This window comes from Cyprinodon tularosa, unplaced genomic scaffold, assembly GCF_016077235.1.
Source record: "Cyprinodon tularosa strain WSP-4 unplaced genomic scaffold, ASM1607723v1 ctg104, whole genome shotgun sequence".
NCBI lineage: Eukaryota > Metazoa > Chordata > Actinopteri > Cyprinodontiformes > Cyprinodontidae > Cyprinodon > Cyprinodon tularosa.
In genome coordinates, this window is record NW_024037827.1 from 339,093 (window position 1) to 365,653 (window position 26,561).

A 26,561-nucleotide genomic window follows, 5' to 3' on the forward strand; every position below is an offset into this window, starting at 1 on the left:
CAGCTTCTGCATTATAGCAGGCACCGCACCGTTCTTTATATAGATCTCCCACTCCATTCTCCCCTTACTCTTGAACAGGACCCCAAGATACTTCAACTCCTCCACTCGAAGCAGAGACTCTCCTCCAGGGCGTTGGACTTGGAAGACACAAATCTGAATCCCGCACTTTCACACTTGGCTGAGAACCATCTCAGTGCATGCTGTAAGTCTTGGTAGGAGGGAGCCAGCAGAACTATGTCATCTGCAAAAAGAAGGGACAAGATCTATCTGTCCCCAAAGCTAGAGCCCTCTGGTTCTTGGCTACACATAAAAATCCTGTCCATGAAGGTTTTGAACAGGACAGGTGACATAGAGCTGCCTTAGTGAGTCCAACATTCATTAGGAACAGGTCCAACTGTGCCGGCAATAAAGACCAGGCTCCTGCTCCACTTGTACTGAGACCAGATGGCCCCTAGTAAAGGGCACCCAACCCAGTCCTGCTGAAACGTCCTCCACAAGGCACCATGAGGGAGCCAGTTGAATGCCTCCTTCAGTCCACATAGCACATGTTGACTGATTGGTCAAACTCCGATGAACCCTCGAGCAACGTGCAGAGGGTATAGAGCTGATCCACTGTTACACAGCCAGGATGATGACCACAATGCTTCTCCTGAAGCCGAGGTTCAACCATTGCTGGACTCTCCTCTCCAGGACCCTGGCATAGACCTTACTGGGGAAGCTGATGCGTGTGGTTCCCTTGTAGTTAGAAAAAACACCCTCCAGTTTCCTTTGTTATGTAGGAGAACCACCACTGCAGTCTGCCAATCCAGGGGCACTGTCCTGGACCTCAATGCAATGTCGAAGAGGTATTTCACCCAAGACAGCCTGACAACATCCAGAGCTCTAAGGTACTTGGGGTGGATCACCTCCACCCACAAAGCCTTGCCACTGTGGAGTTTTTTGACCACCTCAGTGACTTCAGCCTGAGTGATAAATGAAGTCAGCCCAGAGCACCCCATCTCTTCTTCACCAAGGAAGGCGTGTCAGCCGGATTGAGGAGATACTCAAAGTATTCCTTCTACCGTCCAACAATGTCAGGCTCAACAGCTCCTCAGTCCAACTGAAAAGAGTGTTAGTAAAGCACTGCTTAGCCCTCCAGAGGCACAGGACCATTTGTCAGAACCGCTGTCTCCATGGCCTCTCCAAACTCCTCCCAGATTGGGCAGCAGTCAGGCAGTCAGAGGGCGTTTAGATTCCCTTTGCTGAGGTGAATCTAAACATGGATTTGACATAATGACACCATGTGCAAGCAAGAGGATATTCATCGGTGCACCTGGCACCAGGACACTCTAGGGCTGAGGTCAATGATCGACTTTGTAGTCATATCTTCTGACTTTGGGCCACATATCTTGGACACTCAGGTGAAGAGAGGGTTGGCACTGTCCACTGACCACCACCTGCTGGTGAGTTGGATGCACTGGAAAATGAGGAGACCAGACAGACTCGGGAGACCCAAGAGAATGGTGAGAGTCTGCTGGGAACATCCGGTTGCTCCCTTGGTAAGGGATAGTTCAACTCCCACCTCCTCTAGGAGAGCTTCTAGCAGATTCCAGGCAAGGCAGGATACTTGGTTTCTGAGTGGGCCATGTTCTCTGCACCAAATGTCACCATCCGTAGCTGTTGCCGTAAGGTCTATTATGCCTGTCGTGGTGGAAATCCCCGAAATTCGGTGGTGGACAACGGCCGTAAGGAATGCTTGTCAACCTGAAGAAGTCCTATCAAGCCCGGTTGGCTCCCAATTCAACAAGCCGGTATCTTGAGGCCAAGCTTGCTTCATGACATCAAGCATGCTGCTGCCAAGGTGGCTGGAGAGGAAAAAACTGGAAATCCAACTAATTTCTTTCGGAACTGTATTTTATTGCATTGAAAATTCGATTGACTAATGTCCCTTTCATTTTTCATTGTTTATGTGGCACACATCTGGGTCCTTGAGAAAGATTAGACTAATCAAACAGATTTTCATCATGCCAAAAGACTCCTACGTTTAGAACTGAAATGGAATCCTACAACTGAAAGTGACATAAGTCAAACTGAATTTTCAATGCAACAAAATATTTTCGATGTATATCAATTCAGTTTCATCCTCCACTACCAGGAGGTAAATATTTTGTTTACTCCATAACTGTTCCAATGTTTAACATTGCACGGGGTGTGTTTGTGTCTGCGGGGATCTGCTTATAATTTTTTATTTTTTTTTTCAATTTCTTTGAGCAGCAATACAAGCAAGATTTACATTGAGATAAAATGATTGTAATCAATCCAGATGGGAGATCCTCGTTATATCACACAGAAGGTAAGAGCTAAAGATAATGGGAGATAAAAGAAGGAAAAGAGACGAGGCAGTGTGACAGCAGTTAGCAGGACACCTGAACCTCGCACATCCGCAGCTACTTACTGGGTCGGAGTAACATGAATCATGCTTTTTATCTGAATTGTGTTTAATCAACTTCCTGTGGGGTTATTTTTCCTAAAAATGAAATCTATGGCTTTTAATCTTCGACCGATTATTATGTTTTGACATTTGATGAATAGGAACAGAAAAATGTATCTTACGGCACCAAACAACCTTAACCATACTATGAGTTGGTTAAGGTTGACAATGTCTGTCAACCTTAGACAATTAGACTATGTCTGTTTGTGATAATGAGCATTTTATTTCTGGAGGTATAATATATATATGAAACAATATCCTAACGACTTTAATTAGCACACATCTTTTTCTTGTGCACTTATTGTTTGAAAGCATCCATTAAGGCAAGTCTATTTATAGAGCACATTTCCGTGGCAAGGCACTTCTAAGTGCTGTACATAAAAAAGAAAAGGACATTGGAATGGCATAAAGCTAATTACAATTGGCATTTTTGTGCAGAAAAAAGACTCAGTAAGTAACATTCATCATGATAATCAGGTGCAAACAACAAAAGACTGAAGGCAGATGTGTTATCAGAAGGGAATACCAAAAACAAGGCTAGAGGAAAAACAAAATGTGAAATCCCCAATAAGTATTATAGCTAATGGGGGTAATAAAATCCTAATCATAATATGTGCGAACCCAAATAAATGTACAGAAGAAACATTTTACACCCAGGAAGATTATTCCATCTTGAACAGGGATGCGGTGATCCATTTCTACTGCTGTTTTTATGCTGTTTATATGTATGAACAACACATTTCTATTCCAAAAAGCAGCATGAGATTTGTATAAGGTCAGAGAAGGAAGTCATAAAAACAGTAAATCATGTTAACGCGATAAATTATGTCCTGAAAAAAATATGCAAATGCGACGATTCAAATAGACTGGATTTATTTAATCAAAGACAGATGAAGGGGGAAACGTTTCTACTGTTTAAAGGAAAAGTCCGGTCATATTCAGAATGCAAACTTCTGAAAGTACTTTAAATATAAAATGTGTTTTAATTCAGAGTAATTTTCATTTGAATGTGCTTTACTGGAGGCATCCATGTTTGTCAAAGAACACTACTGCCACCTACCGATTTGTGACATCACGGTGCGGTATCGGCTGTTGATCAAGTCCCAGTGCTGTATCTGGTGTTTATCACAACGCGCTATTATCCATGATAGCGACGACCACTGTACTATGCGAAGCAGAGAGTAACGGGTTAATTACGTGTTTTTTCTCTGGCCAGAAGTCCGATGGCAAATCCTCCCTCTTCAAGTTGGCGATCCAACGACGAACCCGTGAAATAACGAATCTTTTTCACTTTTACCCGATGTATTCCAACATCCAACTGCCATGCATGTGGGCATTGTCAGTTTAACTATAGCTCTGGAAATCTTCAATAATTGTTGTTGATTGCAGATGTGTAGGTGTTACTATATCTGGGCAAAAAGGGCTGTTCCCAGACTCAGTGGTCGTAACGAAAAATATTTTTTTTATTTTTTAACTGATTAGCCTTAAATTCATTAAATTAAAGTATTAGTTATATTTATAAATAATGATCCATTGGTTAAACCTTGCTAACCAGACTTTTCCTATAAAGATTTTTTTACTTTAACTTGAATGTTGTGCACCTTTTCACTGACAACCACGGGTGGAAAGTAACAAATTACATTTACTCACGTTACTGTAAGTGAGTAATTTTTATGAGTAATTTGTAATTTTCTGAGTAGTTTTTGAAATATGTAATTTTTACTTTTACTTAAGTAAATTTTAACCGAAGTAGTTTTACTTTGCTACATTTAAACCCCCCTCACGTTACTGAGTAAAAAAAAAAAAGAATACTGATGGTGAAAAGATGAAATGCGGCCGGAAATTTAAACCCCTGTGTCACGGAACCGACACTTAATCGCCATTAAAAAATAGAAGAAGACTTTTGACTTTTAACTGCACTTTATTTACACAATTCAAACATATAAGCAATTGATGTAAAAACAAGTGTCAGTTAAAATCATTAAATGAGGAGCTTGTTAATAACAGTGGGATCCTGTTCCGTTTTAGTTTGATTTCTGGTATCTTTTGGGCATTTAATTTTGTGTGCACTTTGAAAACTTTAAAATGTAGTTTAAATATCTTTATTCCTATCATGGTGTTGTCTGTTGGACAGTAGGATTGAAAATTGTTTGCACTTTAGGGTTCAGGTTGTGACTGTCCTTGTGCTGTGAGGAAGTATGTTCTTTAGCCCAGCTGATCTTTTGCAAGTGTGGATTTCCACTGAAATACACCTTGAAATCGATTGAAACGCCTTGTGCTCAATTCGATTCATGACTCATCCTTTTTTGCATTAAATAACTCAAAGTAACTAAGTACCTTTTACTCAAATTACCTTTTAAATGAAGTAATTTTGTACTTTTACTTGAGTAAATTTTGAGATGGGTAATTTTACTTTTACTCTGAGTAAAATTTATGCAAAGTAAAGATACTTTTACTCAATTACAATCTTTTAGTACTCTTTCCACCTCTGCTGATAACCAATCTTGAAATTCCTCCAATATTGGGACCAGTTTGGATATCAATATGGGTGCATCTTTAATCCTGATCGATCAGAGAGAAGCCAGTTTGATCTTTCTCAACCCTTAATTCCCCATATGCTGCTGATTTTGAAGCTGCCATCATCACAGTTAATGAAGCATCAGCTAGGACAATAATACTGAAACATTTTGCACTGTAGAGATATTTTAAAAGTCACAGTAACCATCCAGATAAGCAGGATTATTAGAAGAATTAATCCACCCCAGTCATGTAGGTGCAGAGAACAGACTCCCACCCAGAGATGGAATGGAAACACCATCAGCCGCTGAGACTGCAAAACCTAGGGTTGAATAGATTTGCAACGGAAGAAGAATAAAACAGATTTGTTCATCAAAACAATATAGTGTTGCTGTCAAAGATGAACAATTTAAAATAGATTAAAGCGTGAACATTACAGTTGTTTACAGTGTTTATGATTATTGCCATTTAACTTTTTCTCCTTTACTGTGATGCTGTCTCAATAGGAATAAATCTATCCTGGATTCAGATGAGTTAAAATAACAAAATATATTCTGCCCTGAGCATAAAGAGAGAGAACTAGAAATATTATGGTTTGTGTAAAAAGTCCCATTTTATAGATGAATTACTAATAAGCTATTAAATATTTCAAACATAAATGCAGAGTGGGTGCCAGTTTTTTTTTTATTTTGAGGCAGCAAAAAGCAGCAGCATTAGAAGAGGGACACAGTAAAGCAAAGGTGTTTTGTTCACATCCCTCTGAAATGACTACAGGAGCTAAGTTTACATACATAATATGCAATGTTTTCATCTAAACGGATCATCTAAATATGCTGACAGCAATCACTTACTTTAGAAATCAGGTTGCCATTTCCAGCCTGCACTGCCAGCCAGCATTTGTAGTAGCTTCTGAGGATTGCATTTAATCCATTAACTACTTTAGCATTTCCATGTGCTAAAGCTCAGCTTACACAGATGTTAGCGCCTGCTAACAGAAAAATCTGAGGAGGATGGTGTAACAATCCACCCAACAGAAAAAGTTAATAGAAAATGCTTGTTTGCTGTAGCTGGAGGGCAAATTGCGTGTTTTACTTAGTTGTGAGGGTAGAGCATCAGGGTACTCTTACCAATGCTGTATTCCTTCTTAGTGAGTGTATTAAAATGCATTTTTTAAATGTTCCATTCCATAACGATATTAGAGCCGCGACGTAAAAAAAAATAAATAAAAAAAATACAGGACTTTATTTTACAAGTTTGAAGATTTTTCGCTTCCCATTAAGGAAGCTTTCACAATCCAAAATGTCTGGATTAGCATCGAGTTCCAAGCTTTATAGAGTAGCCAAACAAAGCCTTGTTATGGCTTAGAAAACATGCAAATTGAACTGAAAAAATAGGTCCAACCCTTAGTAATAGGGAGTCGTTGAGGTCGTTGTTGGCTTGCAATACCCGATACTGGCCTATGCCTCTGAGGCCCCGCCCACACGAAGTCAAAACGAACACGAAACGCTAATATTTTCCAGAACGTTTGTCGTAAAGACGGAGACGTAAAATAAATGTGATCGTCCACACGAATGCATGAAAACGCTGCAAAATGTATGCCAGGCCTGTAAGTGGCGCTGTGGTGCCAAAGCAAAAACAGGCGATGAAATGTTGGGCATGCGCACTAATATTTATACATGGTTGCCCTGCGGGTCCATTTTCGTGGTTCAGTCAAATTCAGGTGCTGAACTATGTGGTCGATATTGCTCTGTTCTTCCTGGAGATATTCCAGAAGAAGAAGATTCTGTTGTAAGCCCGACAGCAGGGTGAGTAGCATTAGCAGCAACCATTCAACACAGTACGGCGCCATTGTTGTTGTGATACTGTGGCGCGCATGCGTGTTTAGAGGCGACGCTATGACGCATGCGTGTAAGAAAAAAAATGCGGTTAGAGCGTAAAGATGGAAACGCGAAAACGGCGTTTCAAAATCTTCCCACTCTGAAGGCTTAATAAAAAAAAAGATCGTTTACAGACCCCCGAAACGCCGGCTTCGTATGGATGAGAGGCTGGTTTGGTGAAAAAATTGTGCGTTTAGGCCAGGGTTTGACTTCGTGTGGACGGAGCCTGAAAGGGGAGTCGTTAGGGTCATTGTTGGCCTGGCTGACCATGCGAGATGTTTTGGTCCCCTGCATAGCGATGGGGGTTGAGATGATAGTGGGAAGGAATCAACTCTATTGCTGCGTTGTGGGTTTTTGAGAGCTGGAACCTGAGACCACCCACTTTGTTTAAAGTTGATGTTTCTCTCTTAGCATAAATGGTTTCCTTCACACTCCTTACAAACCACCTGTCTTCTTTGTCCAGAATGTAAACATTCTGTTCCCCAAACAAATGTCCCTTGTCCTTAAGGTGTAGGTGGACAGGAGAGTCTTGTCCGGAGGAGGTAGCTCTTCTGTGTTGAGCCATGCATCTGTGGAGAAAGATCTCAACGACTCCGTATTACAACGGAGTGGACCTATTTATTTATTTTTTTGTTAAATTTGCATGTTTTCTAAGCCATAACAAGGCTTGGTTGGGCTACGCTATAAAGCCTGGAACTAAACACTAATCCAGACATTTTGAATTGAGAAAGCTTCCTTGATGGGAAGCAAAAACATCTTCAAACTTGGAAAACAAAGCCCAGTGGATTGTTTTTTTACACTTTTTTGGAATGACTATGACCTGGATGACTGAGAATCTTCACCAGAATGTAGCTTTGAGTATTGTCAGATACTGATATAACCCGATATATCAGCATGTTAAAGTGATACTACTTAAAGAAAGAGCAGCAGTCAACAGCAAAAGGTGCAAAAACAACTGATATATCTATGATTATCTAATGAGCTGCAAAAGAGATTTTTAATCTCAATGGGTATTACCTGGTTAAATAAAGGATAAATAAAAAAATAAAAATGAGCTACAAAAACTTTAAACAGAAGCAGAGGGTTTCTGTCAGCAGGGTAATTTCTGCTTTTTTAGATGCAGTCCGTCTTTATATTCTGGTAGTTTTTCTGGCTTTTATTGGACTGATTTTGCTGCTCCCGGGCACCACAGCCCACTGCTCCACAAGCAGAGGGGTTTAATGCAGAGAGTGAATTTCCCCATTGTGGGACAATAAAGGGATTTACACATTTTCTATATCAATGTTGGTTCAGGATATCCCTATTGTTCATAGTCTGTTTAACCCTGTAATGCCAAATGTATCATATTTGATACATACGGAATTGTAAAAACTTTGCTCAAAATCCTATCGTACACAATCAGATATACCTGATAACAGCCAGTAGAAGAGCACACAAAAAATAATCTTGACTTATCGCAAAGTAATGAATTATTAATATCAAAAATTTATTTCTGTTTTTTCTTTTTACATATTTTGTTAAAAGGCCAAATAAGGACTTCAAACCAAAAAAAAGTAATTTTCTGTTTTGTTTTATTCTTGGATCGGGCTTTAAAGGGTTGACCAGAACGTTAGCCACTTGATTACCACGTGGGTGGTCTGTTTAACCATATTATTACAGTTGTGTGGCTATTTGATAAACTACTAGCATAGCATACATGCCAACATAAAAAGTGCAGACTATTACAAAGTAAATATAGCTCTATGTCTTATAATTATGGGATCTTGATGTTTTATTTCTAGAAAAGACTTCCTTGCTACTTTGGCATAGATAAGGAATGACATAACTACAAACATTCCAAAGGAAATAATAATGACCCAGATTTCCACCAGCATTTAAACGCACCACGTACGCACAAATCTGTAAGCCGCCTGGAAGCAGAATCCTTTGTGTATCTGTTTATTTGTCCGTGTGTATCAGAAGGCATTGGGAAGGGGTAATTCTATGTACTTCATTTTGTAGTTGCATACTTTACATATGCATGAATACCTTGAGTCTGTCTTCTCTCCAGTTTGGTCCAAGCTTGATATATTAAGACATATGGATCGACATATGACTCTAGAATACTTTGGCTTATAAAGAAGAACCTTGACTACTTATTGACTTGGAGGTTGTTGTGTCCAGTGACTAGTCCTTCATCACCATGATTGGCTGGTGGTGAAAACTAGATTTAAGCAGTCATACGTTTTATACTTGTGTCATTGAACGTCCTGCATCCCCCAAAATATCTATTAATACCAAGAACCAATACTTGTACAAACAGGTAGACAGATGGATCGGTGAGATGAAGGATGGGCAACAAGACAGGTGGACAGAACCGGTGTTTTACCTTAATCTCATAAAGAGCATGAAGGCGAGCAGCAGAGCTCCCAGAGAGATGCAGTGACCCAGGTAGTTGATGATCACTGCCACATGATAATGAACTTTACTTTTCCTCTGAAAACACATAAAAACCATTAAATCTTTAGAGAGATCAGATTCCTGTGAAAATAACAGCTTAAGTTCCTTTAATGTCAACATGATGAGGATACAAACATCTGAACTTTACTGGAATCTTTTAGTTTAGTTGAGATCTAATGTCAAACCGGATCAATTTGTGTCAAACTTGAATCTTTGGAATCTATTGATCAAACTGGAGCTTCAGAACTGAGCAGATATCTGAAAGGGAAGTTGATAGCTGTTGGTTTCCTAATAATATAAGATGATGTGACAAAGGTTACATGACACAGAAGATGGCTGACTTCAGTCCAGAAACAGGGACTCAGCTGGTTGAATTTCTAATTTAATTATGTTTTTTTTTAAAGGCTGATACTTGTTTATTCACTGGTTTGATTGACAGGTTATAAATAAACAGTTTTCTTAATTTAACTTTGGTCTCTAATTGAATTGAACTGATTTATCATTACGATCTGTCCCTAATAGGCTGTCAGAGCTCGTTAACGGTGATTGGATAATAAACTGACTTACAGAATGCAACTGAAACTGATTTCTTCATTAAATTATGCAGTAATAGACCAAAGCCATAATTGTAGAGCCAAGGACCATTGAAGATGCAGTGTTTACTTCTTCCAGCTACATTTTCTAATCTCAATGATTCAGTTTTCTTTAGAGGCTTGTATATATATATATATATATATATATATATATATATATATATATATATATATATATATATATATATATATATATATATATATATATATATATATAGAGAGAGAGAGAGAGAGAGAGAGAGAGAGAGAGAGAGAGAGAGAGAGAGAGAGAGAGATATTTATATATCCAAAAATATTGCCTTATAACTTTGTGGTAGTGCATTCACCAAAAAGTCGACTTGTCCACAATTTCATTCGACTGAGTGAACTCACATATGAAAAACCCGAAAGATGCCGTCCACTCTGGCAGGTGTGGGCCTGAATGGCAGTATGCGTGCAGAATGCAAAACTTGACCTACAAAGCGTCCCTTGCACTCAGTTCCTGCAAGAAATGATAAGCTGGCCATTGTGAGACCATTTTGGTCATTTGAAGTCCTCAGGTTCGAGCAAAATCTTTCTAGAGGTTTGAAAATATCAACTTGAATCCTGGTCAGTTTGGTCACAAGTCAAGGGGATCTAAAGTAGCAGACAGTTTGTATTCTAGGAGAAATCATCTTGTGCCTATCCGGGACCGGGCCGGTGGAAAAGAAGTCTCAGCAGAGACACCCAGACTTCCCTCTTAACTCCACCTCCAGCTCCTCCGGGAGGAAGACCGAGGTTTTCCTGGGCCAGCTAAGAGATGTAGACCCTCCAGCAGATACTGGGTTGTCCCTGGGCCTCCTTCCGGTGAGAACTACCTTAAACACCTCCTGAGGAAGGCCTCTAAAATGTCTGCAGCACCTTAGCTGACTCCTCTCCATGCGGAGGAGAAGAGGTTCTACTCAGAGAATCTCATGGAAGGCCAAGCTCCTCACACTATCTCTAAGGGAGTACCCAGCCACACTTGAAGACAGCTAGTTTCAACCATTTGTTTTTGTGATGTTGTTCTTTCAGTAAAGAACCGGATTTCATGACCAGAGTCAAGGCCAGGAACGTGGACCAAACAGTAAACCAAGAGCTTTGTCTTTTGGCTTCACCACCAGTCCGGTGCGTAATCCAGATTGGGACAGGAGCCACCAATTCATCTGTTCCTCTCCCCCTTCTTTCTCCTCTAACTTCAGGACCCCAAGATAATTTACCTTTTTGCCTTTTTCTGGTTGTGAACCATGCCTCAGATTTGAAAGGGCTGATCTTTATCCCTGTTCTGGGGGTACAGAAAGTTTTTGCCAGTTTATTCACAGCACTATTTGAAATATTTTAAAGTTCTAGATGCCACGACACATATTCATAAATCTAAACATACCCTGTGTCATCATAGTGCATTCCTCTACATTTTTAAGCAGTACTTTTCATCCCTTTATCTTTACCCAACAACAAGAGGTCACTTGTTGTTGAAGGTAAATGTCTGTATTCATTGGGATTACAGCCCTCACATTTTTGTTTTATGAAGGAGAAAGCTAGAGCAACTCCCAGAAACAAGGTCTGATTTTGACCCAACTCCTTGCTGAATCATAACAGACCTTAACTGAAGGTGACTAAATGTCACCTTCAAGGTTACAAGCAGTGACGTTTCACACTTGTGATTTGTGGAACAATCTGATTTTAAGAGTGTTCGAAGTCCGTGAACCACACACTGGTGAAAGCAACACCAAGGCTTGAGGACCGTCTAATGCTGCTTGCAGCTAAAGTTGGTTATAGTTTCATCAAAACATTTAAGTTTAGGCTGAATCACAGTAAATGATTTTATCCCAGAGAAAAAGACAGACAGCAGTTCTTCAGCTTAGGTAGGAATTGTTTCAACTGAAAAATGAGCATTAGATATGGGTCCAGAGACTATAGCAACAGATCAGTGTTAGGTCTGATAACCATCAGCAGAGACAAGTAGGTCTGTGTAAAATCTTTCCATTTTGTTGACCACAGAGCTGTGGATGGCTGACAGCCAGTTCTGCCATCCAATCAGAAGACAGCAGGAAGAAGAAAACAGATTGGATCAGTGGGGCAGAGAGACGACACATGGACACACCCATGGTGGCCTTCATGTTTCTGAGAGCACCAGTGAACTGTCCACACCTGGAGTCACCCATATTGAGGAGTCCGCCTGGGCCAACATCTGATCCCTGCAGGACACATCAAAGCTTTCTCAAAATGAAAAAGACCTAAAGCTTTACACACAAACTGTACAACACACACAGTGACGCCACAGTGAGAAGGTCCAGATGGTCCCCCCTGTTCACGCTGATGTTTGGATCTCGGCCTTGTTCTCACTCTGAGCTCTGATTGGTTCAGATCGTTTTTTTCCCTCTGTGGGTTTGTGTGTCCGTGTGTGTAGGTGTGTGTTTAAAGGATTGGATGTGTGTTTGTTCAGATCTGTTTGCAGAAATGTTCTCAACAGAATAAAGACATTCTGAAGTGTTTAGTAGCTTAAAGCCTGGTTTGCATGGAAACATTTTAAACTGAGTTTCAAAACCTAAGACACCCAACATGATCTAAAATTTACAGATATAACAGGTTTGGTCCTAGAATGTGTTAAATGTCAGACATGAAAATTTACAAAACTTCTGAAAATCAAACGTGATTTGAGAGTAAATAACCCTGACCAAGGAGGAAAAAGAAATAGAGATGGTTTGTCGACTTATTTTGAAATAGGAAAAAAAATAAGGAAAGGTCTTGGTGAAAGTATTAGAGAGAACAGGGGTCTACTTGCTCACTGGTGAGTTGTTGTGTTATTTTCCTCCAGAAATGCTTTCTGATTGGCTACACATCACATTAAAACAGGATCCGTCCCCATCTGCACTCTGGGAACACCGCAAATACTAGAAAAACAGGCCAAGACAATCCAACATGTTGGATTTCCTCAGTTTGCAGTCGGAGCAGTACAGACTCCACACCGTACATGGTAGGAACATTTTGTTAAGTTATCTTTCAATCTATTACAATAATCTGGGCCTCTTGGAGGGGGAAGATTGGGACAAAAAACAGCAGAATCATATGAACCAGGCTTAACCTGTTTCTGTCCATGACAGCCCACTAACCCAGGTACTAAACAAGGCGAATTTAAACCAGTATTGTCATATGAGTATACCCGGTCAGACTAACATACCCATAGTCAATACCCATTTATCCCTTTAGTTTATCCCTTTAGTAATGTTCGAAAAAACTGTCTAATTACTTAATTTTTGTTTGTTTTTTAAGCGTATGACGATCTCACCTTAATTTTTAATTTTTTTTGCACATGACTAAAGGGATACACGCCCATTGAGTTAGTTTAAAGTCTATTTTTCTTACAAAACTAGAGCGATAAATGCAAATCCGACGTCTTGCACATATCCTGATCTGATAGAACTCCGGCTGCAGGTCTTAGAAACTGGCTTTGCAAACAGAAACTTATCAAAGCTGCTGAATTCTGAGGTCCAAACAAAAGTCCAGAGTACCACCTGGTTGTGGTCTTGATCCATCCCCTCTGATCAACAGGCTGAAGTCCAAACTGTGACCACACACATTCCATGTTTCAGCTCTGTTCAGAAATAGAGGATTCATCTGCTCGTCCTTTATTTTCTTCTATTTATGGTTTAAAGTAAAAAATGATGTGTTGCCATGGCAACTGAAGACAATAACATTCCTCAGCATCATTGATGACCTATGGTAATTTGCTGCCTGTAAGTCCATGAAAAAACACCAACATTCATCTACGGTATAGGAAAAAACGAATAGTCCAGCCCCAATTTGATCAGTCTAAAAAAGTGTAGCTTATGTATGAGTAAACAAAGGAAAGATTTTGTGAATCTTTAAAGCAGCAATGATGATGATGTGGCCTTCTTCACCTCCTGCATGTAAGAAAACTGGTTCTGAGTTCTCCCTTAAGTCCAACGACATCATAGGTTTTCATTTTGGGTTTTAATTTGATTAATTTTATCCAATGGTACTGTTAGAAGTCTACTGCTCGGTAGGTAACACCGACGACTCCGGCACAGGTGACCGGGGTTCGATTCCCGGCATGGACATCCAGGTGGACCCTTAGGCAAGGTCCTTTGTGCTTAGTGGCCTACCTCAGGCATGAGTGAAACCGCAAATACAAGAGCCATACCGGCTCGGACGTCGCCCGGGTTAACAAGGTCCGTGTCAGTTGCTAGGGAACCAGGGCAACTTGATGACAAATTGGCTACTGGAGCAAGACATAGATGGACTAGAGCAGAAAACTTGGTACTGATGAAATGCTACTATACAAGCGTCCCCAGTGAGAGAGGTTACATTCAGAGACTATGGGAATTATGGCAGCTCCAACAACCATTGTCATCATTGACAAAGAAACAACTACTAACTCAGTGTTCTAACATCCGCAAACGGCAGCTCCTATCACAGCTAGAAATTGACGAGGTACAACTGACATGCTGCGGCAAGAGGGGGTCAGGACAACAGGTCAGTAGGGAAATATCATCAACCCAACACAAAGAGACTGGGTCCCCAGCCCCAACAACAACCCCACTAAACGTAAGGGCAGCTGACCTGCGACAGCAGATCATAACGAAACTGGATCCCCTCGTACGACGACCAAGACTGCCAAGTCTAAGGGACAGAGTACCCTCTGAAAGTCTTCTAGAAGATGTAAATGCAGCACTACATACTATCCCTACTAAAGATATAACTGAGACCAATGAGCTGACCTACGCCACAGCTACAGTGATCCTAGAGATGCTTGGCTATAAGATAAACACCACAGGCCACAAAGCAGAGCCCCCATGGAGAAGAAGGCTGGAAGCCAAGATCAAGGCAACACGAAGAGAGGTTAGCTCTCAGACCTGCAGAAAGGTGCAGGGAAGAGGTTACCTAAGTACAACAAGCTGTCGATTCCTGAGGCTCTAGAAACTGCCAAACAAAGACTTGCCACCCTGGCCACCCGCCTAAAGAGATACAAGGGAGAAGCAGAAGCCAGGAGAATAAACCAGGTGTTCTCCACCAACCCATCCAAAGTGTACTCACAGTGGCAGGGTAATTCAAGATCAGATCCACCCAGGGCTGAGACTGAACAGTACTGGAGAAACATATGGGAGAAGGAGGCATCCCACAACACCAATGCTCAGTGGCTAGAAGATCTAAGAACAGATCACAGCAATCTCCCAGAACAAGAACCAGTAACCGTTACAACGGCAGATGTCCAAGAAAGAGGGGCAGGTATGAAGAGCTGGACAGCACCAGGCCCTGACATGATCCACACCTACTGGCTGAAAAAACTAACCGCACTTCATACACGCCTCGCAGCACAAATGAACCAACTGCTGATGGATGGGACCCACCCAGAATGGTTAACCCAAGGACGGACAATCCTGATCATGAAGGATCCGCAGAAGGGACCAATCCCATCCAACTACCGGCCAATAACTTGCCTATGTACAACATGGAAGCTCCTGTCAGGCATCATAGCAGCTAAGATGAATGGGCACATGGCTCAATACATGCACCCTTCCCAGAAGGGAATAGTCAGCAACACCAGAGGAGCCAAACACCAGCTACTAGTGGATAGAGCAGTCACCCAAGACTGTAAGACCAGGCAGACAAATCTGTGCAAATCTGACTATAAGAAAGCCTATGACTCAATGCCATATACATGGATACTGGAATGCCTGGAAATGTACAAGATCAACAGGACTCTAATAGCCTTCATCAAGAACTCAATGAAGCTGTGGAAAACAAGTCTGGAAGCCAATGCAAAGCCAATAGCACAAGTCACCATCAAGTGCGGCATATACCAGGGTGATGCACTATCCCCGCTGCTGTTCTGCATAGGCCTGAACCCCCTCAGCCAGATCATCACAAAGACTGGCTACGGATACCAATTCCGAAGCGGAACAATCATCAGTCACCTCCTCTACATGGATGACAGCAAGCTGTATGCCAGGAGTGAGACATCGACTCACTGATCCACACTACCAGGATCTACAGCAATGACATTGGGATGTCATTCGGACTGGACAAGTGCGGTCGCATGGTCTCAAAGAGAGGGAAGATGATCAGAACCGAGGGGTTGAACTACCAGAAGGCCACATAACAGATGTTCAGGACAGCTACAAATACCTTGGGGTGCCACAGGCTAACGGAAACAACGAGGAGATGGCACAAAAGACTGCCACAGCTAAATACCTACAAAGAGTAAGGCAGGTCCTGAAAAGTCAGCTGAATGGGAAAAACAAGATCCAAGCCATATGCCCTACCAGTCATCAGATACCCCGCTGGTATAATAAACTGGCCAGAGGAGGAGATAGAGGCTACTGACATCAAGACGAGAAAGCTCCTCACAATGCATGGAGGGTTCCACCCCAAATCCAGCACTCTGAGACTGTACACCAAGCGTAGCGAGGGAGGCCGAGGGCTAGTGAGTGTCAAGACCACTGTCCAGGATGAAACAACTAAGATCCAGGAGTACATCAGAAAGATGGCCCCCAAAGACAAATGGCTTGGTGAATACCTCAGGCAGGAGAAAACCGAAACTGAGGACAAGAAAGAGGAAGGAGAACCATCATGGAGGGACAAGCCGCTGCACGGCGTATACCACAGACAAATAGAAGAAGTGGCTGATATCAAAAAATCCTACCAGTGGCTGGAAAAGGCTGGACTGAAGGACAGCACAGAGGCACTAATCATGGCAGCACAAGAACAGGCACTCAGTACAAGATCAATAGAGGCCAGGGTCTACCACACCAGGCAGGACCCCCGATGCAGACTGTGCAAAGATGCCTCTAAAACAATACAGCACATAACAGCAGGGTGTAAAATGCAGGCAGGAAGTGCATACATGGAACGCCACAACCAGGTAGCTGTCATAGTGTACAGGAACATCTGCCATGAGTATGGGCTGGAAGTCCCAAGGTCAAAATGGAAGACACATCCTAAGGTAGTTGAGAATGACCGAGCTAAGATCCTATGGGACTTCAAGATCCAGACTGACAAACAGGTGATGGCTAACCAACCAGACATCGTGTTGATCGACAAACAGCAGAAGAAGGCAGTAGTGATAGATGTGGCAATCCCAAGCGACAGCAACATCAAGAAGAAAGAACACGAGAAGCTTGAGAAATACCAAGGACTGAAGGAGGAGCTAGAAAAGATGTGAAAAGTGAGAGCAGCAGTGGTGCCAGTGGTAATTGGAGCACTGGGGGCTGTGACCCCCAAACTGGGAGAGTGGCTACAGCAGATTCCAGGTAAAACATCAGAGGTCTCTGTCCAGAAGAGCGCAGTCCTAGGAACAGCTAAGATACTGCGCAGAACCCTCAAACTCCCAGGCCTCTGGTAGAGGACCCGAGCTTGAGGATGACACATACCACCCCACGAGGGGTGAGAAAACAGTTTTTATATATATATATATATATATATATATATATATATATATATATATATATATATATATATATATATATATATATATAGGATCAGATTTTTGGTTAAGTTTCTTTTTGAGTGTTTATTTACATTTCTATTTATTTCATTCTGCGTTTTCTTGGTAATTGTTTCTTTTCCATTTTCTGTTATTCTTGTTGTTCTCTACTTATATTCAGAGATGGGAAGTAACGAAGTACAAATACTTCGTTACTGTACTCAAGTAGATTTTTCTGATATTTTTACTTTACTTTACTACTTATTTTTATGGCGACTTTTTACTACTACTCCTTACATTTTTACATACATATCTGTACTTTCTACTCCTTACATTTTAAAATTGGCTCGTTACTTTAGTTTTTAATCATTTCAATGGAGTTACCGTTATTATTTTTCACGTCATCAATAGGGATGGGGATCGTTAATATTTATTGATATCGATACCTTTATCGATACTCCTTATCGATCCGAGTCTTTATCGATACCACTATCGATACTTTTCTGTTATTCGGTGGAAAGATGATGCGACAATATGTTTTTAACAGAACTGGTATTGCTTTTATTGTTTAACAAGTGAGCATAACAAAAACGTTTCTAGCCTTCATAAACATGGCTAACTAACTAGAATATATCAGCAGCACCAAATGAAAAAAAAATGTCATAATGTATGTAAATTAAATAATATGCTGCGTCACACAAAAGGAAATAAAATATCAGCTCATAAATTAACAGGTATTTTTTTGCAGAAAAATTAACATGTCTGCCTTGTCAGGCATGATCCTCGAACGCTCCTGGCTGATGGTGTCCCCAGCAGTGGAAAACACCCTCTCTGAAGGGCTCGAAGACGCTTGGACAGTAAGGTAGCCGTGAGAGAGATCCGCTAGCAGGGGCAGGGTGTCTCTCTTTGTCCACCACCAGAGAACTGGGTCCTCTGCTATAGAAATCATAGGCAGGCTTCTGTAGAGCTGGATTTCCTCACATACTCTCTGCTGAATGCTGATGTTGGAGTTGTTCATATGGATGGTCCGTCGCTCTTGTTCCTCCTCGGCAAATAGCTCCTCCAAGGCACTCTTCTTAGGTTGTGGTGGTGGACTGACTTCAACCCGAGGATTCTCATACATAGCCTCCTCGGTTGTGTCACTGTCCTCATGGGACTCAGGGATTGGGAAATCAGCTTCTGTAGCATTTGTTGCTACAGCTGCCTCCTGCAAACGTTCCCAGGTGGTGTGCCTGACACTTTTGGCTTTAAACCTTGGGTCCATCGCTGTCGCCTCTTCGAGGAACTGTTGGATTTGTTCAAAACCTTCCGTTTAATGTCGGATACAAACGAAGAGTCTCCTTCCTGAACTGTGAAGTGGGTCTTCAGTTTCATGAGAATCGGAAGGATCTGTCCACAGGTGGGGGTTTTCTCACTAGATACACACAGTGTAGAAGTGTACAGGACCTTCATGACCTTTATGAACTCCTCTGCTTTGGTAAAGTCCTCATCTGTGATCCTATCCAGTCGGTCCCTCTCCATGGGCTTTCTTATACGTGGATCCAACACTGCAGCTTGGAGAGCCGGATACTGCTCAAGGAACCTCTCAACCATCAGAAACAGGGAGTTCCACCTGGTTTTCACATCCAGTATCATGGTGTGCTGAGGAAGTTTGAGAAGGAGCTGCTTTTCTTTTAGCACTACCTTCGCCATTGAAGATCGTTTCATCCACACGATGACTGCTCTTAGTTTTGCTGCCCACCAGGTCATCGTAGCAATGCTGTAAACTTTTTGCGCAGCCAAGTTAAGGGTGTGGGCAAAGCAACCCAGTTTGAGGATGTCCAGCTTCTTTGCAGCAACATCCATGTTGGACGCGTTGTCTACAGTCATGACAACCACCTTTTGAGTAATGCCAAACTCTTCCAACACCTCCCCAATCTCCACTGCCACTGTTTCCCCGGTCTGCGCTCTGTAGACAGCTTTGGTCCGGAGGACTTTTTGCTGAAGCTTGCCTTGGCTGCTGTAATGGGCGGTCACAGTAATGTAGTGGTCTTGCGCTAAGCTAGTCCACCCATCACTTGTAATGGCTACCTTACTAACATTTGCCAGCTCTGTAATGACATTCTGCTTTTCCACCTCATACCATGCAGGGATGAGGGTGTTTGATAGAAAAGTCCTGCTTGGAGGGGTGTAACGTGAATTGAGGGCCTTTGTCATTTCCCTAAACCACGGTGATTCAACTGTTGCAAAAGGGTGCAAGCCTTTCACCACAAATTTTGTGACAGCCCTGTGACACTGCTCCACTTGATTAGAAGGCATCTTCCTGGCAGCCAAGGTGAAGGGAGTTTGGAGTAGGCCAATGTAGGGCCTACTCCTGAGCTTGAGCTGAACACCATCTAAATTAATGGGAAAAGGAAATGGTAGATATATTTTCACTTATAATTAAAAACAAATCATTACAAGGTCCTCCAAATGTTTTTCTCAGACAGAAAGGAAGTGGGGAAAAAATTATTTGAAGAAATGTCCTATATTTTGAAGAAATCTCTTCTTTTGGTTTAAAAAAATATATACATTTTCACAATTGTTGGTTAATGTATTGTCTACTGTCACTTTTCATCATGTTTTTAGTGATTAGGAAAATATTTAGCAAATAAACAATTGTATTTTAAATTAAATGTAATTTTTAATAAATGTTGGCATCAATAGTTTAATTATATATTCTAAAATAATTAGAGCAATATACAACCGTATTACTCATGTTTCTCGCCAAAAACTCAATTTCCCTTTTCTTTACGTTACATTTGAATGCATCATGATAACCTAATTGCCATTTTACTGAGCCAATCTGAACACATCATCACGCAGCACGTCTGAAACTTTATTTACTTTTCAAGCTAACTAGCTTGTATGCTGCCGGTTACAACAAGGATTTCACAATTACTATTTTTAACTGACCGGACAAGCACAAAGTCTGTGTGCGGGCTTACCAGTGGTACTCTGAGTGGATGATGAAGACTGTGGTGCGGCGGCAGCAGGAGGAGGAGGAGGAGGAGGAGTCTTTTCAGCTCGGAGACAGTCGAAGGTACTGCATTTGGCCTTTATTTGATGCACAATATTAATGTGCTTGGCCATTGAGGTTGTGTTCCCCCCTTTGCAAGATATGATTTTGCAACATAAGTTGCATTTCGCTTCGTCTTTGTCTTTGAGCTTGGTAAAATGAAGCCAAACTTTAGACCTTTTTGTCCGCTCAGCCATCCTCGAGTCGCGAGCGGGTCAACTGCCAGACTTAACTAGTTTTACTTTTAATATCTGTTTGTTTACAATTTAATTCCAAAACATTGGTGGACATGCTGCAGTGATTGGATTGATTAGATTTAAATGCTGTGACGCGACTCGAGGGACACACAATTATGTTACAGGACCTCAGAGAGAGAAAAAAACAAAAAAAAAAACACGACCAGACTCGATAGCGGTATCGATAAGCCCAAACGTTATTGATTTTCGGGTTTTGAAAAAAGTGGAACCGGGTCCTTGATAGAAACGGGTTTCGATCCCCATCCCTAGTCATCAATACCAGATTCAATCTAATTGGTTGGGAATCTACGTTGCATTTGACGCACCACTACAAGATGAATCGACAGATTCGGCGGTATTCATTGGCGGCAAATCATTGCAGCTTGGTGGCGGTGGCGTTAGCATAGTAGCATGGACGACGAGATGATTGAAAATGAACACAACGGAGATCTAGTCCTATTGGCAGACATCCATTTAAAATGTAGGCAACGGCATGAAAAAAATGGTTTCTACTTTTACTTTTATACTTTAAGTAAATTTACAAGCCTGTACTTTGTTACTTTTACTTGAGTAAAGAAGTTTAATCAGTACTTCCACTTTTACCAGAGTATTTTTTAACTCAAGTATCTGTACTTTTACTCAAGTACGGAAAGTGAGTACTTTTGCCATCTCTACTTATATTTAAGCAGTGTTGTGTTTTTTGTGTTGCTCTCTCTTGCCCTCTTGTGCCAGTCTCCTTTCCCCTAGCTTCTAGTTGCTTCGATCCACACCTGCTGCCTATCAGCTGATTACACCAGTCTCTGTTTGGTCTCCCATATTTAATCTTCCTGTGCAGTTCCTCAGTGCTGGTTTCTCTTCATTGCTTTGATCGTCATGTCTGTTTTTCCCTGGCTTAGCTAGTGCTGGCCAAATGAAGCTTCAAGAGGCAATGAACCCTTCAAACCAATGATAACAGTGATAACAGTAATGTGAGGCATCGTTTGTTACCGGTCAAATGTTTTTCAGCAAGACGACACAAGCATTGAAGTGGGGCTTCATTAGACACGCCCCCCCCCCCCCCCCCCTTTATACTCTGCACGACCCCAGAAGCCAGGCTTCAGATTTCCCATCACTACCTGGCGTCTCCTGGTTTTGATTAGTTGTTTATTGTTCATCAATTTATGCTTCCGTTACCATCTACATCCATTACATCTGACAGAACTTATCTCTCCCTCGTCATCTTTGCGTTTGGATCCACCAAACCTGACACCTCCTCTGCAGTTAGTCTTTACTGGATTCCCTTCACTCCTCATGTATTTTTCACCCAAGCATCTCCTTGTTTTTGTTCCTGATTTCCCTGCCAGTTATTTCTGGATTTATGCTTCTGTTGCCGTCTACCTCATCATTAAATCTGCGAGAAACCATCTCTGCATTTGGCTCCTCTACAAACATCCACTAAACTTGACAAAATATCCACTTTAAAACAAGCTGCTGTTTCTGGGTTTATAGCAGCAATACCAAACAATAACACAGATCATCACATCATATTGGATATTAAAATGTCAAATTTTCCCTAAAAAGTACACCCTTTATTGGACTTTTATTTCAGAAGGAAATGTAAATCCATAGTTTATTAACAAGAAACCCCGATACATAGCTGTATCCACTAGTTCAACAGCAGTGCTGTTTATCGTGGCTGGTACTAACTGGGGGAAGACTTCTTACAGTCAGATTCCAGAGAGTTGTTTTCCTAAAATGATTTATTACACCAGGATAAAAACAAATTCACAAAAGGTCTGCTAAGATGCTCCACTAATCAATAGATTAGTGGAGCACCTCAGGTTGACTGTTTCCTTGGTAAATTAATGGATATGTTAATTTGCATGCTTGCTGTGGCATGACTCATTAATAAATTGGATATAAACAAGAAATCTTTGAAGCAAATCATTTAAGAGTCGAACATCTGTTCCAACACAGTTAACAATGATTCAAAGTGTTTGTATCAGCAAAGCAATGCGGTGTGAAGAACGTAGCAGAACATTGACTTCAGCACCATCAAAGTAAGGGCAGAAAGTTTTATAGGATAGACCTTCAGGTAACTGACAGAAAAACAAGATATTTTGATAAGCTCCATTTAAAATGGAGCGCCAAGACTAAAGATAAACTAAAAGAAATTAACTGACACTGATGGGCAGAAGCCAACTCCTGGTCACAAGAACATGAACCCTCCTGGAGAACGTTCTACAGCCAAAATACCATCTCCTCCAGCAATGCCTTCTGTTGCGTCATCAGTCAGCCCCACAGTGAAATAAAGACCTGTTACCTCCATATTCCCAGGTGTAAACAACCTCTGTGGGCGTACTGTACCTTAAGGTTCTAGCTCATGCTTTAGGGTCCACCTCAGTCCCAGCTTCTTTGTGTGGACTCCAGGTTTTGTTGGTTCTGACCCAGGCTTTAATCTTGACACCTGGACCAGTTTGTACCAGTTTAGACCATTTTAACATGTTTTGACAAATATATTAGTTCAGCCAGTTGAGAGATTAATTTGAGAAAAAATAAAGTTGTAGAAATATTATGAAAAAATGCTCTGTGGTTATTGGTCAGTGTTCAATTAGTCGGTGCTTGATGGTCAATGTTGGATTAGTCAGTACTGGATTGGTCAGTGCTTGACTGGTCAGTGTTTTTACCAACAATCTTCCAGTCTGACTTACTGATTACTCCCAAAACAATTAATACCTACAACTCTTTTGAACATTTAACCCTTAATTTCCCTGATCCAAATTTCAAGGCAAGAAAACCTCTTCTTTTTGTAACTTTGTATCGTCCACCAGGTCCTTACTCTGAATTTTTAGATGAGTTTTCAGAGTTCCTTTCTGATTTGGTATTAAATACTGACAGGGTCATCATAGTGGGAGATTTTAACATCCATGCTGACATTGAAGGCGATAGCTTAAGAGCAGCCTTTAATGCTATCTTAGACACTATTGGCTTTGTTCAAAATGTGAATAGTCCCACGCATTCTCATCTTCATACTTTGGATCTTGTGCTGACATACGGCATAGAATGTGAAGAAATAACAGGATTTCCTCACAACCCTGTCCTCTCTGACCACTTTCTAATAACCTTCAGGATTACTTTAACAGAGTTCTCCTCCCCCAAAAGAAGGTTACATTTTAGTAGATCTTTATCAGATAGTGCAGTTATAAATTTTAAAGAATCTGCTTCACTTTCTCTCTCCTCTGTGTCACTGAGCAGTGCTGCAGAGTGCAAAAGCTTAGCTTATTCCCCTTCACAGGTTGATGATTTTGTTGATGGGGTTGCTAGTTCTCTGCGTATTGCCTTAGACAACGCAGCTCCTTTGAAAATGAAAACCGTTAAAAATAGAAAGCTTGCTCCTTGGTTTAATGCAGAGCTGCGTACTTTGAAGCAAAATGCTAGGAAACTGGAGAGAAAATATCGCTCCACAGGCCTGCGAGAGTCCTTCCTAGTCTGGAAAAATGGTTTACTGCTGTATAAGAGGACTCTTTGTAAAGCAAGAGCAGCATACTTCTCCTCATTAATAGAGGAGAATAAGAATAATCCTAGATTTCTTTTTAATACAGTTGCCAAACTCACCCAGAGCCATAGCTCTGTTGAACCGTCCATTCCACCTGCTCTTAGCAGCAATGATTTTATGGGATTCTTTATAAATAAGATTGATCTTATTAAAAATAAGATCATAAGCACTCCTCTATCCGCGATTGTACCTGAGGTAGTCATGGAATCTGAACCGGGTTTAGACTGCTTTGATCCAGTTGAACTCTCTGAATTAGCAAAATTATTGTCTTCATCTAAGCCTTCAACTTGTATGTTAGATCCAGTTCCAACCAGGTTATTTAAGGAGGTATTCCCTTTGATCTCCTCCTCCATTTTAGATGTGATTAATCTATCTCTGTTACAGGGATATGTACCTAAAGCTTTTAAGGTTGCTGTAATTAAACCTCTGCTTAAGAAACCGTCTCTTGACCCAGATGACTTGGTCAATTATAGACCTATATCCAATCTTCCTTTCTTATCCAAAATTCTTGAGAAAGTAGTTGCCAAACAAGTTTGCGATCACTTCCACCATAATGAACTTTTTGAAGAGTTTCAGTCTGGCTTTAGAGCTCATCATAGCACTGAAACAGCTCTGGTGAAAGTCACTAATGATATTCTCATGGCCTCAGATAATGGACTTGTATCTGTGCTCGTCCTGTTGGATCTTAGTGCTGCATTTGATACAGTTGACCATAATATTCTTTTAGAAAGACTTGAATATTTTGTTGGAATTAAAGGAACAGCACTAGACTGGTTTAAATCTTATCTATCTGATCGAATTCAGTTTGTTCATGTTAATGATAGATCTTCAACACGCTCAAAGGTTACCTGTGGAGTACCACAGGGATCAGTGCTAGGACCAATTCTCTTTACTTTATACATGCTCCCAATTGGTAGAATTATTAGACAGCATGGGATTAATTTCCACTGTTATGCTGATGATACCCAGCTATATCTGTCTATAAATCCAGATGAAGCTAACCCATTACATAGATTACAGGCATGTCTTGAAGACATAAAAACCTGGATGACTCTTAATTTTCTGCTTCTGAATGCAGACAAAACAGAAGTTATAGTCTTTGGACCAGAGTCTCTGAAAAAGAAACTGATTAGCCAGTCACTTCATTTGGATGGGATTAAACTGATTTCAGATAATAAAGTAAAAAATCTTGGTGTTATTTTTGATCAGGACCTGTCATTTAAATCCCATATCAAAGAGGTTTCTAGAATTTCCTTCTTTCATCTGAGGAACATTACAAAAATTAGAAATATCCTGTCCAGGGGTGATGCTGAGAAACTAGTCCATGCATTTGTTACTTCAAGGCTGGACTATTGTAATTCTTTACTATCAGGAAGTCCACAAACTGTAGTTAAAAGCCTTCAGCTGATCCAAAATGCTGCAGCCAGAGTTCTAATGAAAATTAAAAAGAGAGATCATATCTCGCCTATCCTGGCTTCTCTTCATTGGCTTCCTGTTAAATCAAGAATAGAATTTAAAATCCTCCTTCTCACATATAAAGCCTTAAATGGCCAAGCTCCATCTTATATCAGAGATCTGATTGTTCCTTATGTTCCTAACAGAGCACTTCGCTCTCAATCTGCAGGTTTACTAGTGGTTCCTAGAATTTCTAAAAGTAGAATGGGAGGCAGATCTTTTAGTTATCAGGCTCCTCTCCTGTGGAACCAACTACCAGTTTTAGTCCGTGAGGCAGACACCCTGTCTACTTTTAAGGCTAGGCTTAAAACTTTCCTTTTTTTATAGTTAGGGTGGCTCAGGTTATCCTGAGCTATCTCTATAGTTATGCTGCTATAGGCTTAGACTTTTGGAGGACATAGGGACCCCCATTTCATCATTCTGCTTCATTCTCTCTCTGTTCTCCTATTCTGCAGAATCTGTTAGTTCAATCTCTAACCTTCTGCTCTCTCTGCTTTTCCTCAGAGTAGCTTTGCCTCGTCTGTTCCTGTTTGGCTGTGACGTCATCCTGGAAAAAAACATCAGCTGTGCTGCTTCTATCAACACCCTTGTTAATAGATGTTGGAGATCGGCCTGTTTTCCAGTGTGGTCCTGTTTCTCTGACCGTGACTGAGTGGATGTGCTCTCTTCGTCCTCTGGCATGGGAGCTGCCTTGGAGCTCGTCTGCCTGGCTGCGTGTTTCCTGGACGGGGCCGCCTTTTACAGCTGCTTTTTGTATCTCTGCTTCTGTCTCCTTGAACCCCAGTCGGCCTCGGCAGATGGCCGCTCACACTGAGCCTGGTTCTGCTGGAGGTTTCTTCCTGTTAAAAGGGAGTTTTTCCTCTCCACTGTCGCTACAAGCATGCTTAGTGTGGGGGATTGTATTTGAGTCAATGAGTCAATGCAATCAACTGGTTTTCCTTAGATAGAAAACTTTGTA

General features: G+C 41.2%; 1 protein-coding gene across 1 annotated transcript in view; it reads right to left on the reverse strand.

Moving 5' to 3' along the window:
* Positions 1-26,561, reverse strand: part of crhr1 (corticotropin releasing hormone receptor 1) — an 80,788-nt gene that overhangs the window by 9,447 nt on the left and 44,780 nt on the right. The window contains exon 6 of the mRNA XM_038282252.1: positions 9,233-9,339. Within this exon, the coding sequence (XP_038138180.1) occupies positions 9,233-9,339 (107 nt within the window). The remainder of the gene's footprint in view (positions 1-9,232; positions 9,340-26,561) is intronic.